This window comes from Dasypus novemcinctus, chromosome 19 (assembly GCF_030445035.2).
Source record: "Dasypus novemcinctus isolate mDasNov1 chromosome 19, mDasNov1.1.hap2, whole genome shotgun sequence".
Taxonomy (NCBI): Eukaryota; Metazoa; Chordata; class Mammalia; order Cingulata; family Dasypodidae; genus Dasypus; species Dasypus novemcinctus.
The window spans coordinates 78,311,207-78,331,257 of NC_080691.1; the positions used below are offsets into that span (position 1 = coordinate 78,311,207).

The 20,051-nt window shown below is 35.8% G+C and overlaps 1 protein-coding gene across 1 annotated transcript in view; it reads right to left on the reverse strand.

Moving 5' to 3' along the window:
- LOC101440025 (putative adhesion G protein-coupled receptor E4P) overlaps positions 1-8,428 on the reverse strand; it is a 45,901-nt gene extending 37,473 nt beyond the window's left edge. Inside the window, exons 1-3 of the mRNA XM_058281063.2 lie at positions 8,303-8,428; positions 5,462-5,633; positions 1,283-1,402 (exon numbers count right to left, since the gene is read on the reverse strand). Of these exons, the coding sequence (XP_058137046.2) occupies positions 1,283-1,402; positions 5,462-5,633; positions 8,303-8,428 (418 nt within the window). The remainder of the gene's footprint in view (positions 1-1,282; positions 1,403-5,461; positions 5,634-8,302) is intronic.
- Between the last annotated feature and the right edge of the window lie 11,623 nt (positions 8,429-20,051).

The following is a 20,051-nucleotide window of genomic DNA, read 5'->3' on the forward strand; positions in this document are numbered from 1 at the left end:
GCCAACTATTTAAGGAATCATGTGTGGTAACTTTGATTTGTGAGTGGAATGTCAGACCATGGGAAAAATTAATTTACTTGTCATTTACCATGTCCTGACTCTGTGATAATGTGCTGAATCATCCAGTTGAATATTAATAACTTAATTTTTAGTCTTTAAAAAATAATTATTTAGTCCTTTCAGAAATACTTGAAACCCTTTTTCTTATCCATTTTATAGTTGAGGAAAATAAACTTTAGGGAGAAGAGCTAACCCAAGGTCAAAGAACTAAGAAATGGTGAAGCAGGGATTACATTCCTGAAAATTTTCAACCCAGAGGAATAAAATGATGGAATGAATGAAAAATGTAAAGGTGAGGAAGGGAGGGAAAAGGGAATGAGAGGAAGGCATTGAGGAAGAAAGGAAGAAAGGATTGGACGGAAGTAAGGGAAGATGGTTAAAAAAGACGAAGGAAAATATGAAAAAGCAAAGAAGGGTCAAGGAAAGAGAGGGGAAGGGAAGAAGGAAGAATAGAAAGAAAGAAGGGAACAGGAATTGAATGATGGAAGAAGGAAGAAAGGAAGAAAAAGGAGGGAGATAAAGGAGTGGATTGAGATGGGAAGGATGTAAGAAGAAAAGGGAAAATGAGAAAAGGAAGAAAGAGAGAAAGAGAGAGACAGGAAGGGAAGAAGGAATGAAGGATGGAAAGAAAGAAGGGGTGGGTAAAAAGAGGAGGGAAAGGTGATGTGGAGAGGCAGGAGGGAAGGAAGGAAAGAAGTAAGGGAGGAGAAAGGAAGCAAAAAGAAGAACCACTAGTGTGTCTAAAATGAAGAGAATCCATATTAAAAGGAGTAAAACAGAAGTCATAAAGATGGTCAAAGGATAGATTGGAGAAAACTTTAAAAACTAGCTAAATATTGGTTGTTTTCCTGTAGGAAATGAGATACCATTAACAATTCACCTGTAAGGGAATGTCACACACATTTTAAGGAAATTGTCGTAGAGCATTGTAGAGGATGGAGACCAGTTAAGATAAAGAACTGACATAGTCTTCAATGAATCATGAATTCTGGTTCCACTCTGACACGTCACAGGTAAACAAAATAGGAAAAGGGATTATTACAATTTTTCTGGTTCTCTGTGCTGCACTTGAGTTGAGAATATTCCAGATTCCAGCTTAATAAATGCCACCTGCAGAACTGACTCAGGAAAAATGGACAGTTTCTCTGGGCTGTTTTCTAAAGGAACAAATTAGAAAATAATTAAGGAATTCTTCAAAGACTGTTTTGTCCATATTCCTTACCTCCCATACTTTCTTCTGTAATGGTTGTAAAGTGGATGTCCATTGTCTGGTTTCCTGCATTCAACGTGAATATATCTTTCTTCGGCGTGCAACTCTTATTAACTTTCAGTGTTTCAATGGCTAGAAGACCAAAAACGTGGTGAGTATCAACATCCACTCTTAGCCTTCTCCAAGTTGACACCAAAGACAAAAATGTCTTCACTCTTAGGGAACTATTCCTGATTATGCCTGATTACTGTGGGAAACAAAGTCTCAAATTCAATGATCATTTAACAAAATTACAAAGCAAATTGAAGATGTAATCATCCCCCTTAATTCTTTCACTACCCCATAGCAAACCACATCCAAGAGAGGAAGATGGAGCAGAAAGAACCATTTTCCAATCAGCAAGGGAGGCTTTGCAGTCAAAATCTGGTGTTGAGAGCACTGTCCCTGGAGTCAGAGTTCCAGTGATTCTGGCTATGTGTGATTTTGGGCAAGTGGCTCAAACTTTCTCAGCTTCAATTTCCTCATCTACAAGATGGAGACTGAAAAAATAGTTGTGACCACCTCCAAGAGGAGCTATGGGATTACTGGAACTCACTCATGACACATGCATTTTGGGGCTTCTACTACGTGCCAAGGGATACACCAGTACAGGCGACAGATGCACAATTTTGCCTTCATGGAGGCAATGTGGTAGGCAGTAAATTGATAGAAATTCACTCTATGCTTTTACTCATCTTTGACATTTCTACCCTTAGATTATCATACGGAAGGAACATTTTCATCATCCATACACAAGCATCTTTACGTATCCGAGCTTAACATCAGTGCAAGAGTTAACAGAACCTCAACCAGCTGGAGGAATCAGAGGTCTTCACGCGCCCTCTGCTAATGTTCCTGGAACTACCACAAACCACAAGGGACTTTCAACATACCTTAGTAACATGAAAATGACAGAGCATGCAGGCATTTGTATAAAAACTAAGCCTTCTTTTGTTAAAAAGAGGAAATGTTAGCTTGCATATATGGTAGCAGAATCCTTTTTTTAAAAAAATCCATAGACCTTCACTACAAAGTGAACCCTAAATTCATCAATGGACTATTGTCAGTAGTATAATTATTAAACTGTGCTTTCATCAAATTCTCCACACCAATGCAAGGTGTAAATATCAGGGTGGTATATGTGAATCCTGTATTTTACTCATGACTGTTCTGTAAACCCACAATTTATTTCACAGCATCATATTTACATCACAAAGAAAGGTATAATTTGGGTTAAAGTCTTTTCCTTACTGCCACAAGTAAGGTAATATGTGAATGTTCATTTCTTTCTGTTTGAGTAACTATGTCACACAATTGATCCTGATTATTGCTTGAATTTTTCTGATTTTCCCCAACAAAATTTTTAATAAAGGAAGAAAGACTATAATCATGCTCTTGACAGCTTTATCATAGCAAAACACAATGTGAAATAAGTGGCCAAAAGCAGATTTTAAATACACCACACCACAATACTAGGTTGCCACTACAAATTATGATGTAGCAAAAATATTGTAAAAGTGTGTTTTAAAATATTTAAAATAAGAATGTCTTGTTTAAAATAAAAATTAAAACATTTGAAATGAAAAAGATCACATGAATACAATGGTTGGGAATTTATTTTTAATGAAAGAAAAAAAGAAGGATAGAAGGATAGGCTATCTTTATCCATCTTCTCACCCCAGGCAGCACTTTAGAATCACTTAGGGAGCTATTAAAAATTACTGATGTCAATAACCTATCATCAGTAACATTTAATGTCCTACATGATTCTAATGAGATTTTAGGACCAAGAAGCATTTCACTAGGTGGTGGAGAGAGATTCTTAAGATGATCCAATTATCCCCAACATCCCCGTATTCTTGACCTTGTGTAATCCTTCTGTTGAAGGGTGAGCTGGTCCAACAAGTTGGTTCTAGTCAATAGAACATAGAAGAAGTGGTGGGATGTCACATCTATGAGTTCATTACATAAGATTGTAACTTCCCTCTGGCTAGTAGATATTTTATCTTGCTGGCTTTGATAAAGCGCGCTGCCCTGTGGAGAGGCTGTCATGTAACAAGAAGACAAGAGTACCTTCCAGCCATCAAAAAACCAGTCCCATCAATCAAATACAATAAGGGGTTAACAATACAAATATGGGACTGTTCTATAATGTACAATATTAACACATACTGTTAATAATAGGGAATGTATGGAAAAAATATTCCATGTTTTTGCTATGGACCTTAGTGGTACTTATCTGATCATTTCTTTCACAATCTATGAAAAATGTTCCGCAAAAATATAAGGTTTTGGTGGAGGGATGATGTTCGGGAGTTCTGCACATTACACATGATTGTTTCATAAGCTCACAAGATCTCTAACAAAAAATGGAAAAAATATAGTCCACAAGGAATTGAATTCATTCATCAATCATATGAACTTGGAAGCAGACTCTTCTCCAATCAACCTCAACCCTGGCCACCATACTGATTGCAGCCTCATGCAAGACTGTGACATACAGGACTCAACTAAGCCCAGATTCCTGACCCCTGGAAACTACAATAATAAATGTGCTGGGTTTTTTATTTTCAGTTTTCATGTCATCTTTCATTTTTTTAAAAATGAAAAATTTCAAAGTCATACTTTTAAAATTTAAAAATCTTGCAAATAATATGGGATCTAAACTCCCTCTCATTTAGAAACAGAATGGGCATCAACATTCCCAAATCCGCAAGACTGAGGAATGAACAACTGACTAAAGCAGACATTATCATTCTAGTATAGACATTATTATTATAGCAATGGAACAACTCTTATCATTGATATAAAGGTGGTGGCCACCAGAGGTTCTGTCAAATGGCAGAGGGAGAATAGGTGTAATATGGGGCCATTTTGAGGCCACTGGAGTTGTCCTGAATGACATTGCAGTGATGGGTAGAGGCCATTGAATGTTTTTTCACAACCTACAGAATTGTGCAGGACAGAGTGTAAACTATAATGTAAACTGTAATCCATGCTTGGTAGCAATGCTTCAATATGTGTTCATCAATTTTAACAAGTGTATCACACTAACGAGGGAAGTTATTGATGTGGGAAAGTGTGGGAGGGGGAGGGATTAGGGCATATGGGAATTATATTTTTATGTAGCCTTTATGTAATCTCAAGCTACTTTAACAATAAAAAGTTAACTAAAAAATAAAAAAACAAAAAACAAGGACGCCTGAAAGTAAGCACATTGCAAAACCCATAGCAAAAGGGCATAATAACGTTTTGCCTTAACTGCCTAGTAAACCTCCTAATTCTTTTTCATAATGTTATTTTGGCTGCTTTTTTTTTTTTTTATTAGAGAAGTGGGTTTACAGAAAAATCATAAACAAAATACAGGATTCTCATATATGCCTTCCTATTATTAAAACCTTATTTTGGTGTGGTATATTTGTTACGTTATTAAAGCACATTTTTATAACTACAATTTACTTAGTCCATGGTTTAATTTAGGATCTACTGTTGTGTAGTGCATTCTTATGAACTTTTTTAAAAATTTTATATCTGTATATGATTAAAAGGCCAAATGTTGGATTGTATATGTGTTAATAGAATAAAAATGTATGCCGTTTAAAGCCTCTAAATTTGTGATAATTTGTTATGCAGCAACAGCTAACTAAAACACTAAGCTATCATGTTTTCTCTGGATGTCAAGGTTATATGTTCTTCATTTTACTAGTTTCTATTTCTTCAGTTTTAATACAATAAAAAATAAAGGAATCTCCGCACTCCATAATTAAAACCACAACTCCATTTGTATCTTCTCGCATTTTAGTAACTAAGGAAATAAGATAATGCCAAGCCTTTGACTGTGGGTAAAGTAGAAAAAAAATTCAAATGGATGAAATAATAAATGGTATCAAGTGCTCAAACTTACTGTTTAAATACTGGTTGAGAGAAAAAAATGTTTGCTCATATATACGTGAAGGGTTTGGTTTTGGTTCTGCCTCCTTTTAAGAGGTCAGTTTCTCCACTGAACTCCTAGGTCTCTTTCTGCAACAGGTAATCACTCCTGCCTCCCACATAATTAGGGGGATTTTGTGAGGGAGCAGTAAGCCAATTCACTGATACAGAAACTGGCAACATGCAATGGGAGTTCTGCTTACCAAGTTTGTGATTCCTTACCCATAAATTCCCCGTTCAGTTTCTGTCTTTTGCCATCTCTGGATGCAGCTGCAAGGACAGCTTCCTCCACACTTTTCAGATAGAGGGTCACTAACTTAGCTTTTGGTTCTTGCTTTCCAGGAGTTACTTGGGAAGTGCGATTTGTGAGGGCAGAAAAGGAATCCCCAATTTCCTGTTAGAAACATGGTTTGTTAGATGAATAGGAGCCTTTCTCAAGGAAACCTGCTTGCCGTTCCTCAAAGGACTCATCTAGAATTACTGACAAAATTATGTGCAAGCATGTGTGAGCAGAGAGGATTCTATAACTTCCCTCAGGTGCCCAAAGGAACCTGCTATTATTCTAAATTGAGGGGCAGGCAAACTACAGCCCAGGGGCTCCATCCAATCAGCCCCTCTCTTTATTTATGGCCCATTAGCTAAGAATTGTTTTTGCATATTTTAATGAGGGGGAGGCAATAACAAAGGAACAACAAAGAAGATTCAATGCCCCCCTGGATTGTTTATTTAGAGCAGCAGAGCCTCCTTTCCAAACACATTCCATTATATGAAACAAAGAGGAGTTTTATTTAGAATTTACACCACAAGAACAAAAAGGTTCACTTTACTGTGTGATAAATTTAGAAAATAACGTTTTATACGAAAAATAAAGAGGAGCTGGTGGGAGCAGATGTAGATCAAGTGGTAGAGTGCCTGCTTCCCTTGTATGAGGTCCTGGGTTCAATTCCAGATACTTCCTGAAAAAAAAATAGAGCTAGGTTCTCTTGCTAACAGAGGTTTGATGGGCTCAAAGCTCGATCTGGTCCTTCCCACACGTATTTCTACCTGATGTCCAAAGAATTCTGTGAAGGTGAGAGTCCCCTGAATGAATTTTGAAAACCCAAGGGGAGACCATTCATAAGAACTTTCACGGAACCCACATCCTAAGCGTACTAGTCTAAACAGAGATTGTTCCTTAGTGTGTCTTTCAATAATTTTCAGTATTAGAGCATGTATTGTTTTCGGTTTTAAGCATGCATATGCAATTTGAGTCAAAGGCAAAAAACAGCTTGGAAAAACTCAGACCTTCAAAGATAGGAGAGTGTTCCCCTTGCCACAACGGAAGGCAAGCCTTGAAAAGTCAGTGCAGATCTGTCTGATGTCCTGAAAGTCACTTCCCTTCAACTGAGAAAGAAGAGGGAAAAGATTATTTATTTTTTGTAGATATTTGCAAATGACATATATGCACTTGAAAATCAGCAACTAAGACAGAGCTTTGCACTAAATACCTGTGTGACCTTGAGAAAGTTACTTAAAACTCTCCAGGCCTCAATCTCTCCATTTAAAAACAAAGTGTTGTAACAGTCTTTATTTTTCTTTTGTTATTTGATTTCTAGTTTTATTTAATTATAACAGGGATGGCAAATTATGACCCATGGGCCATATCTGACCCATACTTATAAGGTTATTTTAATGGCTTCACTGAGTTATAATTCACATACCATACAATTTACATACTAAAAACATACCATTCAATGCTCTTATTATATTCACAGAGCTGTGCAACCCTGTCACAATCCATTTTAGAATATTTTCATTACGTCAAAAGAAACCCCCTGCACCTCTGAGCCATCATCCTCTAATTGCCCCATCTTCTCCTCCAGCACTAGGCAACCACCAATCTACTTTCTGTCTCTATGAATTTGCCTTTTCGGGGCAGTTCCTATTTTAATGGAGTTACTCAATATGTGGTCTTAGTGACTTCCTTCTTACACTTATCATAATGCTTTGAGGGTTCATCCATATCATAGCATATATCAGTACTTCATTCCTGTTAATGACTGAATAATATTCTGTTAAATGGATATACCATTATTTTAAGACATTCTTCATTTGATGGACAATTGGATTTTTTCACTTTTTGACTATTACGAATGCCATGAAATTCTCTGTTCAAGAGCTTAAAGAGACATGTTTTCATATATATATCATATATATGAAAATTTATATATATATATATGACATATATAATTTTCTGGGTTACATAGTATAAATTTGATATATATATAAATTTTGGGATTATATAGTAACTCTTGCTTAACTTTTTGTGGAACTGACTTGTCCAAAGCAGTGGCAACTTTTTAGGTTCCCATCAACAGTGTACAAGGGTTCCAATACCTCCACATAATATTTTTATTATCCATCATTTTTATTATAACCATCCTAGTGGGGGTAAGGTGGTATCTTTTTAAATTTGATTTGCATTTCCCTGATAACTACAGACTGTTTTGTTAAATAAAATAACTTGGAGCACAACTACAGCATTTTGTTCACATATTGTTTACAGCTGCTTTATTTTTATATTATTTTATTTATAAAAATAAAATTATTTATGTGACCCTGTACAGAAAAAGGCTTCTCAGGCTTTATGACTCAGTCATAAGCATACAACTGAGTCAACTGCAAATGTTATCTAAAACCAAATTTCAAACCTGAAGGCACAGCATTCTAATTTGGTGGCAAGAGCAAAAACCAAAAAACTTTTTAAAAACTATTATAATTGACTTCAGAAATGTTTAGCAATCCCTAAAGATGTGTCTCATGGAAATTCAGGCAAAAAATTATTTTTGTAATTAAGTGCGATTCTATTTATCTATACATTTATAGCAAACATCTATTAAGCTGCTATTTTGCATGAATCATAATCCAGCATACAGGGGAAGCAATAGTGAATAAAACAGACAAGGTAGCTGCCCTTGGGAATATTACATTCTAGTGAGGGTATGCTAGATTGTATTTTTTAATCCGCATTTCTCCCTTCACTCCCCATCTATGCGGTGGGCTCATTACAGGCAGAGTACACACCTTTGCACCACTGACTTTGAGTCTGGCCACTTGATTGTGTGTAACAATGGAACATTGGCAGAAGGAAACATGCACCAGATCTGCACTGATGAGTTTCTGCCAGCTCTCCTGGAACATCTGGTCCATGTTGTGAGAAAGGTATTTGGTAGAAATGGCTCCTTCTGGCTATGGACACTTGGTGCGGAACTGAATTAAAACTATAGCATGAAGCTTAGCCTACTCCAGCTACTCACGGATGAGTCCAGCCAAGATGAACAGAACCAAAAATAGATAAGTGTGTGACTTCTGGGAAAATGCAGTTAGAGTAGGTAAGTGGTGTTCAATTTTCTTATGAAAACAATGGAGGAAGGGCAAAAAGCTGTCCAATGGACTGCTTTGGGGCTACGCAGGCCAGCAGCATGATGTGAACCCCTCAGGGAGGGCAAGGGACCAGACCAAGAGATGAAGAAGCTGAAATGAAAACTATGAAGTGCTGAATCCCACATGACACCCATTCTACAACCTTAAGACAAACAGTCTGGATAGAACCTGTAGCTCACTGCAGCCAAAAGAGAGGGGGAAGAAGTCTTCCTCCCTTGGAAAAGATTTGGAGAAGCAGAGTGTATACAGTAGCTTCACCTCAGTGAACTTGGCCAAGGGAGCCCATCTTGAATCTTCTGGACAAGAATCACATGCAAAAGAAGATTGTAGCTCAAGTGGCTGAGCACCTGCTTCTCAATCCCATTTACAAGGCCTTATTTTCCACACAAATATAGTTATAGGAAGATATCTGGAGTAGCAGTATAAATATTGGACAAAATAGATTATAATTGCAAAACTGTTAGAAGAGGTGAAGAAGGTCGTGATGTATTAATAAAAGGTAATTCACTAAGAAGAAATAACTATAATAAATAATCTTGCATTTAAACTGGGAGGCACCAAGATACATGAGGCACACACTGGCAAAACTAAAGAGAGAAATCGAAATATCTACAATAATAATTTGAGACTTCAGCTTTGTATAGAACATCTGGCAGAAGATAGAGAACTTGAATAATATGACAAATTAACTAGCTTTACAGATATTTATAGGGCATTACATTCCAAAAGAGCAGGCTATACATCTTTTTCAAATATTCATGCATCCTTCTCCAGGATAGAACATATTTTGAGTCATAAGACAAGCTTCAATAAATTGAAAAATATTGAAATTATACAAAACACTTTCTCTGACCATAACAGAGTTAAGTTGGATAAAAACAGATGGAAAAGCAGGGAGTTGACAAATATATGGAGATCAAACAACACACTCTTAAAAATTCAGTGAGTTTCAAAGAATAAATTGGAAAATAAATCAGTAAATATCTTGAGATGAATGAAAATGAGAACACAGTATATCAAAATACATGGGATGCAGCAAAGGCAGTGCTGAATGGGAATTTTATAGCACTTGATGCTAATATTAAAAAAAAAGAAAGAGTGAAAATTGAAGACCTGTCTGCCTACAGTGATGAAATCGAAATACAAAAGCAACCTAATCCCAACCCAGGTTGAACGAGAGAAATAATAAAGATCAGAGCAGAAATAAACGAAATTGAGAATAAAAACAATTAACCAATAGAAATGATCAGCAAAGCCAAAATTTGTTTTGAGAAGAGCAACAAAATTGACAAACCTTTAGCTAGATTGGCAATGTAAAAAAGAGAAAACACAAAAATAAATAAAATCAGAAATGAGAAGGGGAACACTACCACTGACCCCAAAGAAATAGAGAGATCGTAAGAGGATACTATGAACAATTGTATGCTGACAAACTAGGCATCATAGAAGAAATGGATAGATTCCTAGAAACATACAAAGAACCTACACTGACCCTAGAAGAAATGAAAAACTGTAACAAACCAAAGTAAAGAGATTGACACAGTCATGAAAACAATCCCAAAGATGAAAAGCCCAAGACCAGATAGCTTCATAGGTGAATTCTAGCAGATATTCAAAGAGAACCTAATGCCAATCTTAGTCAAGATTTCTAAAAAATTGATCAGGAGGGAATGTAATCAAACTCATTTTATGAAACCAACGTCACTTAATAACAATACCAGATAAAGATATTAAGAAAAAAGAAAATTAGAGGCAAATTTTTCTAAAGAATATAGATGCAAAAATTATCAACAAAATACTTCCAAACCAAGTATTTTGTTACCACATTCAAGTGGGTTTTACCCCAGGTATGCAAAGATGGTTCAATACAAGAATATGAAGCAGTGTATAAACTACATCAATAAATAGAAGAAAAATTACATGATCCTTTTGATTGATGCAGAAAAGGCAGTTGACAAAATACTGCATCCTTTTTTTCCGAGAAAAAAAAAAACTGCTTTTATTTTTACATATCTCCTTACATATAAACACAGTTTTACATAGATTAAAGATATTTTTACATATCACACTTTCAAAAGTTTTTTGGCAGCACTTTTAAACTATATTCTACAGTGAGCATTCAGAGCCCTCAGAACCCCTGGTATCTGAGGCAATATTTACTTTGGCAGTCAATGAGATCCTGCTGAGACGTGCATAAGTGTAACCTCTGGAAGGACTCCTGACTCACTTTGAAGTCTCTTAGCCATATAAATTCATTTGTTAGTGCTTGGTAGTAATTCCTTGCCATCAGGGAGGATCATCCTCTGGAGTCATGTCCCACAATGGGAGGAAGGTAATTCATTTATATGCTGAGTTCAGCTTTAGAGAGAAGCCACATTGGAGCAACAAGTAGGCTCTCAGGAGTTAACTCTCAGGCACCCTATAATACTAGACTATGTTTCAATTTCAAAAGTAAAGGTTCATAAGTACAGTAATAACTATCAAGGGTCTGTCAGTGATCCATCGTCCTTCAGTAGACACTGCCGCTTTACTCAGGGGATTCTTGCTATCCATTATAGAATGCAGTGGAGTTCCCCAGGATGGGAATTTGATGTTCTTTCAATTACTGTGTGACTCTCCACCCACTATGACAATGGTCCATGATCATTGAACACATTCATATCACTTCCACACATACATAAAAGACAACAGATCTTACAGTGATGAAAGATAAAATGTCATATATTTTTTAAATTTATTTTTAATTTTTTATTTCAATTTTTAAAAAATTTTTGTATTTTATTCCTTATTTTTAAAACTATCATTATGCCATTTTCTTATCAATTGTATTTGGTTATTTTGTTGGTTTCATTTTTGAAGAAGTTTTGAATCACAAAAGGGTTACAACTGTGGCGGGCAAGAATCATTGGTTCAGGGTATCAGTGATGGGGGATGGATAGGAGGAGGTTCACCTGGGGCATACCTACAGCATCCTTTCTTGAAAAAACACTCCAAAAGATAGGAATAGAAGGAAGTTTTCCCTACAGGTAAAGTGCATAGATAAAAAACCCACAGTTAACATTATATTCAATGATGAAAGAGTTCACAATGGTGAAAGTTTTTACTAAGATTTGGAACAAGAAAAGGATGCTCACTGTTACCACTGTTTTTCAATATTGTGCTAGAAGTTCTAGTTATAGAAATTAGGCAAGGTAAAGAAATAATAGGCACTCAAATAAGAAAAAGCAAATTAAACTGTTGCTTTTTGCTTATAATACGATGGAGATGCCCTGGATGGTGCTTCAGGGGCAATCACCGGACATTGTAAATCCTCACAGGGCCCACTGGATGGAATGTGGGAGAGTATGGGCCATGATGTGGACCGTTGACCATGAGGTGCAGAGGTGCCCAAAGATGTACTTACCAAACGCAATGGATGTGTCATGATGATGGGAACGAGTGTTGCTGGGGGTGGGGGGGGTGGGGGGGGGGGTTGAATGGGACCTCATATATATATTTTTAATGTAATATTATTACAAAGTCAATAAAAAAATAAATCTAAAAAGAAAAAAGAAAAAAGAAAATCTTGTAATATCCACAGAAAAGCTACTAGAACTAATAGAAGCATTTAGCAAAGTGGTGTGATACAAGATTAATTCTCAAAAATCAGTACATTTCTATACACTACCGATGAGCAATCTGAGAAGGAAGTCAGAAAAAAATTCCATTTATAATAGTGATTAAACAATCAAATGTTTAGGAATAAACTTTACCAAGGACATAAAAGACCTATATCAGAAAACTAAACATTGCTGAAGAAGAGTTAACTAGAAGGATGTTCAGTGGTCATGAATTGAATAACTTAATATTGTTACGATGTCAATTCTACCCTAACTGATATATTCAACTCAATCCCAATAAAAATCCCCAAAACCTCCTTTGCAGGAATGGAAAAACCAATTATGAAATTTCACTTAAAATGTCTTTAAAAAAGAAGACCATAGTTGAAGGGTTATCACTTCCTGACTTTAAAGCATACTTTTTAGCTACAGTGGTAAAAAGCAGCGTGGTACTGGCATAAAGACAGACAGATTGACCAGTGTAACTGAATCAAGAATGTGGAAACATACCTTCATATCTACAGTCAAGTGATTTTTTATGAGACTGTCTAGCTCAGCCACCTAGTTCAGAACAGTCTATTCGACAAACGGAGATGAGAGAATTGGATATCCAGGTACAAAAGAAAGAAAGAAGACCCCTAACTCATACTTTATACAAAAATTAAATCAAAGTTGATCACGGAACTAAGTATAAAAGCTAAAACCACAAAACTTTGAGAAGAAAATGTATGAAACATCGTTGAGATGTTGTGGTTGCCAATAATTTCTTAAACCTTACACTCAAAGCATGAGCAATGGAAAAAAAATAATGGGACATATTCTAAATTAAACAGTTTTGTTCTTCCAAAGCCTTTGTAAAGAAAGTAAAAAGAAAAAATTTTCAAATGTTTTCTCTCAATGGGAAAAAAATATTTGAAAACCACATATCCTACGAGTGTTCACTATCCATGCTATATAAACTGATCATACAACTCAATGATAAAAAGACAAGCAACCCAATTTTAAAAGGGGCAAAAGATTTGAATAGACATTTTTCCAAAAAGGAAATAAAAGTGGTGAAAAATCACATGAAAAAAATGTTCAACATTACTATCTATTTGGGCATTGCTAGTAAGATACCATTTCACAACTTATCTAATGGTCGTTATTGAAAATCGGAAAACTACAAATGCTGGAAAAGACGTGGAGAAATAGGAACACTCCTTCACTGTTTGTGGGAATGTAAAATGGTACAGCCTCTGTGGAAGACATTTTGGCAATACTTCAAGAAGCTGAATATAGAACTGCCATATGATCCAGCAGTACCATTTCTAGGAATACAGTCAAAAGAACTGAAAGCAAGGATGCAAACTGACAATTGCATTCCAATGTTCACAGCAACATTATTCACAATTGCTAATATATGGAACCAGCCCAAGTGATCAACTGATGAACGGCTAAACAAAATGTGATAAATATATAAAATGGGATACTCTTTAGCTATAAGCAGAAATGAAATCAGGATGCATATGACAACAGGGATGACTCCTTAAGAAAATATTTTGAGTGAAATAAGTTAAACACAAAAAGACAAATATTTTATTGTCTTATTAATACTGACTAAATACAATAAGTAAATCATGGAGGTAAACCCTAGAGTATAGGTTTCTAAGAAATAGAATATGGGTAGAGAATGCGACCTGATGCTCAATGTATATAGCATTTTTAATAAGCTTTATTGTAAAAACGTATAAGTGAATAGAGTTGATGGTAACCCATTATAATGAATATAACTAACACTGCTGATTTATAAATGAGATTATGGCTGAAAGGGGTGGTCTGTGGATGTAAAGTCAATTGAAATGAATCTGCAGATTAATCTAGGGTATGAATAACAGTGATTTTAGTGGTTAATGAATATGGGGTTAATAGTATAAATATAAAAATGCTCTTCTTTTACAAAGTGTTCAGAATATGGTGATACATGGGAAAATTACAACTAATATAACTTATGGAAAATGGCACAGTAATAGTGTAATACTTTTTCAGAAATGACAAAAGAAGATATTATATCAATTCTAAGAGACAGCAATAGGGGGACATAAAGGGGTATGTGATTTTTTCCTTTCAGAGTAATGGAAACATTCTAAAATTGAGTGAGAAGATGACAACCCAACTCTGTGATGAAAAGAGAGCCACTAAGTATACACTTCAAGTGAATTGTACAAAACATGAGACTGTGTAACGCAGGTATTCCAATGGTGGATGACGGACTGTGGTTAATAGGACAAATATGAGAAAATTCTCTCATAAACTACAACAAATAAATAATACTGAAACAGAGTGTTAATAATAGGGTGGGTTTGGTGGAAAATATACCAAATGTAAGATATAGGCTATAGTCAGTATATTTTGATGAAGTGATTTCGTAGATTTAACAAAAGTTTCACAACAATACAAGATGTTGGTGGTGGGGTTATATATGGGAATCCTGTGTGATGAAATGCATTTGTTATGTAATTTAACAATTTTACTATACACTTATTGTTGATGTATGTTCATGTATGAATGATAAGTAGAGTATAAAATACAATATATTTGGCTCATAATAGTTAAATATATTGTGCAAACTCATGAAGTTAATAATTAGAATACAGGTCATCAAAAAATAGAACGATGGTAGATAATGGAAAGCTGAGGGATAATCTGAGCAGAATTGGTAAAATAAAATTGTCTGTAAATCTTTGGAAATGAATAGAAATGGTGAAAACCCATCATAATGTTTATAACTAGCATGGGTATGACAATGGTTGAAAGGGAGAGTCTAAAGTCATTTATATTACTAGAAAGAAAGCTTAAAAATGTAACATGGATTATATAATATAATGAAAGCTCATGTAAAAAATGAATATGGGTTACATTGCATATATAACAAATTTTACATAATATAAATATAAATAACCTAGAATATCAGCTATATTCAGCAGGGGAAGCACAGAAATAATGAGAGATGTTGAGTTTGGTTTTTTTATTATAATTATTATTGGAATATAAAAATGCTGTAAAAATGATTGAAGTGATAAACACACAACTATGTGATTATACATAATACCATTGGTTGTACACTTTGGATGGATTTATGCTTTATTAATATGTATCAATAAAATTGATTCATATATATATAAAATAGACATGTGAAAGAAATATTAAAAATCACTGAGATTTTGGAATCCTTTCTTACACAGCATTACTATAGCAGAGACCTGATGAATACAGGGAGATACAAATATAAGGTAAAGAAACAAATAAATAAAATATTCACAAATTAAAAGAATTGTTATAGGAACTAAATAAAGAGTGTATTGAGTTGGAGAAAATTTGAGGCATATTGATTTAAGTTGGGCAATTTAGGGAAGGCTTTACTGAGGAGGTGATATTTAAGCTAGAATGGAGCTACCTCAGGAAAAACCTGGGGAAAGAGTATTCAAGTAGCAGAAAAAAACATTTTCAAAGACCCTGAGGCAGAAAAACGAGTGGAATCATACCAGTGTGTCTTGGAACTGTGAGCCACAGAAAAGGAGTTAAAGTTTTGGAAATGGGAAGGGGACAAACTACAACCAGTCTTGTTAAGCAAGCAGGCAATAAAATGGCTTCCAATGAACCCTACACCTAGAATCCATTTCATTCTGTATTTCCCTCCCCTTTATTGGGGGCTGGAGCTAGTGGTTAGTGTCTAATGATTAGAATTCTGCAGAAGTATTGACTGTCAATTCAAAGATTAAGTATAAAAGACTGTATTTCCGTCCTGTCACACTTCTCCCCACCCTCAATTTGCTTCTTTCATCTGCTTAATCTGATGAAGCCAGCTACCATATTATAAAACGCCCTATGGAGAGGACCATATGGGAAAGAACTGAGAATAGTTCTGGACAACAGCCAGTGAAGAATTAGATCCTACCACTTGTCATGCAAGTGAACATAAAAGTGGATCATTCTTCAGTAAAGCCTTGAGATATTTGCAGCCCTGGATGACATGTCAATTGTAGTTTTGATAGAGGCCCCGAAGCAGAGACTTCAGCTAAATTGTCCCTGGAATTCCTGACCCACAAAACCAAGATTATAAGTTTTATGCCACTACAATTTTGTACAACTTGTTACATAGCAATACATTACTAATACATTTGTACACTGCAGTGAAATATCCCACTCTATGTACTTTCACTCTGTTTTGAGGGTGATCTCCTTCCATCTACCCTTAGACCAAACAAGATGCAAATCCACGAAATTGTGACCCTTACCTGCTTCTCACAGTTTTGAAAAAATGAATCATTCCTGATAAAGTTAGAGCAGGTAAGTTGGTCGATTTCTAGGATAGAAAAGAGATAAAGTGAGTTAATGACTGAGGTTCATCACAGGAAGTACTCAAAATTAGGAAAGAATTATCTCCATATCCTTTGCAGGATCCTAGAATTCTAAACATTGAAAACGGGAATATAGTTGAATTTCTCTTTTAACTAATCAGAAAGATTGTACCTTGACCCTCTTAGAGCCTTTAAAGCATGTTTTATTGTATCAATGTTAATTTTCTGTTTTGATCATTGAACTATGGTTGTGTTAATTGTTAACATTGGGAAAAGCTCAACAACGGGTATACTTAAGACCCTCAGCGCCATAGGGTCCCGTGTCATGAACCATGGAATTACACTGGTAAAACTGTAGGCTAAAGGCAAATTTTTCCCTCTTCAGGTCCTAGCAGGAGAAGAATACCTAAGGAACTGCTTGTTCCATAGTGTTGGTAAAGATTGAATGGGAACCAAAAGGAAAAGGACTTTCTGGACAGCCATCCACAACTAGAAATCAGACAGGGATATTGAGATATAGCCTGATCAATGCATGTCATCTGAAGGTTGTAGTTATGACGGCTTTGAACACCAGCTCTCAAGAATTAAATCATAAACCCAGATCGTGACACTTTTCCAAGAATCCGGGATTTTCCTCCATGCCTCAGAAACTATGGACTTGGAATAAGATATTGGAGAGCTTTGAGTTCCTAGACATGATAATGAATGCTAGTACAGGGTTTCTCCACTTTGTCAGTAATTCTTTAGTTTAGAGGGAGCTGTCTTGTACAGTGCAGGGTATAGGGCTGGCTTCCTAGCCTCCATCCACTAGATGGCAGTAGAGCGCTCTGTCTCAAATCCTGACATTCAAAACTGTTTTCAGATATTGCCAAATGCGCTCTACCAGGGTGGAACAAAAACGCCCCTGCTCACGTTGCACCAGTGGTGTATATTGATGGTAGGAGGGCAAGATTTTCCCCATAGAGAACTAGGTTTGCATTTTGAGTCTGCCAGTTACTAAGTGCCATTGTGAAAATATCTCAACCTTTTTTTTTTTTAATAATTATGTTTCAAACTCAAAATACAAAAGAACAGAAAGAGACAGCTCAGCAAGTGGCGGAAACATTACTCTTAGAAAGTTCCTTTATAGGCACTTTATCTCTTCTAATTCCAACTAAAACAGTTGTTCTCTAGTGTTCAGAAAGATACACAGATCAACACAGATTAGGTAAATGACATAGTCAAGGTTTCTTTATTAATGAAAAGAAATAAGAGAAAAGAAATGCTTAATTGTATTAATTTCTCACAAACCAAACCCCATATTCTTTTGTTAACCTTTAGCATTAATATAGTACCACTCTGCTTTTGCAACAAAAACATTTTGACAACTATAGCCTATAATTTATATTACTTATATTTGCCTATGTATCACCACTTTAACACCCTGTAGTAGAACATTCCTGTATTTATATTACTAACCACAATCTTCATCTACTGCCAAATCATTGTTATACAGTCCCTATATTATTCTCCAGCTGTCCTCCAACCAACATCAATCTCTCTAGACTACTCCTTATAGCCACAATCACACCCACAAATCGACGGTGTTTGTTATACTCATTATAATGTTACCACCGTGTCCAACCATTACCACATATTTACAGTTGGCCTTATTAAACATTTAACATATATCCATCATTGTCTGAATCTCAACTCTTTTGAGTCTCAGTTTCCTTATTTTTAAATGGGAATCACGATAATGATACTGATTTCATGGCTGTTGTCAGCATTTGATGAATTAGTGCACATGCATTATTGAGCACTTATCTCATGACACACAGGAAAAACACAGTAAATGGTTGCTATTTTTATTCAGTAGTGTAGTGCCGTAGACACATAGCTCAGTGTTCATCAAAGAATGAAAGAGAAACAAATGAGTCTAAGTAGAGCAGGTGACTCTGATCTACTCAATGAGAGAGCCCTGGAGTAAACCATGATAGCAGATCAGAAAACTGGGCTGTTGTCTTCAGTACTTATTTTACCTTTTGTCAAGTGATCATTTAAGTCAGGGTTTTCAGTCTTGGTATTATGGATATTTTTGAACCAGAAACATTCTTTGTCATGAGGTGGGGTGGGAGGCTGACCTGTGGATTGTGGGACGTTTAATAGCATCTTTAGCCTCTACCCAGTATTGATGCCAGCAGCATTCTCAGATGTGACAATCAAAATTTACTTCTGGAACAGACATGACTCAAGCAATTGGGCACCTCTTTCCCACTTGGGAGGTCCTGGGTTTGGTTCCCAGTGCCTCCTTAAAAAAGACACACACAGAAAAACAAAGGAACAAAAGAAAAACCAACTCAGGGGAGTCAATGTGGCTTGGCACTTCGGCACTAGCCTCGCATATATGAGGTCTCCGTCCATGATACTTCAGAAAAAATTAATTCAGACATTATCAAATATTCTCTAAGGAGCAAAATCACTCTCTAGGGCTAGCAAGATCAGAAGGAGATTTTTTAAGGGTGGATGGCAATTATTCACATAATTCAGACTTGGACAATTCAATAATGCTGATTTCCAATCTCTTAATCTACACTATTCAACCCTGCTTTATTACGAGACAGGTAGAGCCTTGTGTCAAGATATGGGCTATGACAGAAGCAGATTTTGATCTAAATCTTAGCTTGTCATTTTACCAGCAAGTGAATTAACTCTCTGAGCCTGTTTTCCCATCTGTAAAATGGGATTAATCAATAGAACTTCCCCTACTCCTTTGGTGTCAATATCCATTGAGAAAATGTGTGTAAACCTATCACCCATAATTTTTTATTGATAGGTAGTCCATTAGCCTCACACTAGGAGTTTTGGAAAGGAAATATCATTTTTAGGGTATAAGTGTGACTTCCAGAACTAGTGACCCAGTTCAAATAGCAAGAACAAGCTCCATCTTTGTTTGACTCACTCTCATTTAAAAAATGTGGCTTTCACTTCACCAGAGCCATCTAAATAAGCATATTCACCCTTTCTCTCCTAATTCCACTGGCAATGGAGAATAAATGAAAAAAAATTAAAAAGAATAAATACACAATAGCCCTTGAAATACTGAAAAAGAAAGAAAGAAAGATAGATAGATAGATAGATAGATAGATAGATAGATAGATAGATAGATATCCTATTCATTCTACTTTTCTAGAGAAACTTGCTAATAATAAAGCTTGAATAAAACCTTCTTGGCACCGTGTTCTTATCTGACACTTATACAAAGATCCAGTGGTCAGCCTTCCTAGTGATTAGAAGTCCACACATGCCAAAGCAACCCCCCCCTCCCCCTCAGGCATATGTTCTAAGCAGCCTCTTGATAAAAAGGTGCTATATCAAAGATCACTTGGTGTTGGGATTGGACCATGCCTCCCATATAAGACATGTTCAAGGTCTAATTCCCGTTCCTGTGGGTGTAAACCCATTTGCCAA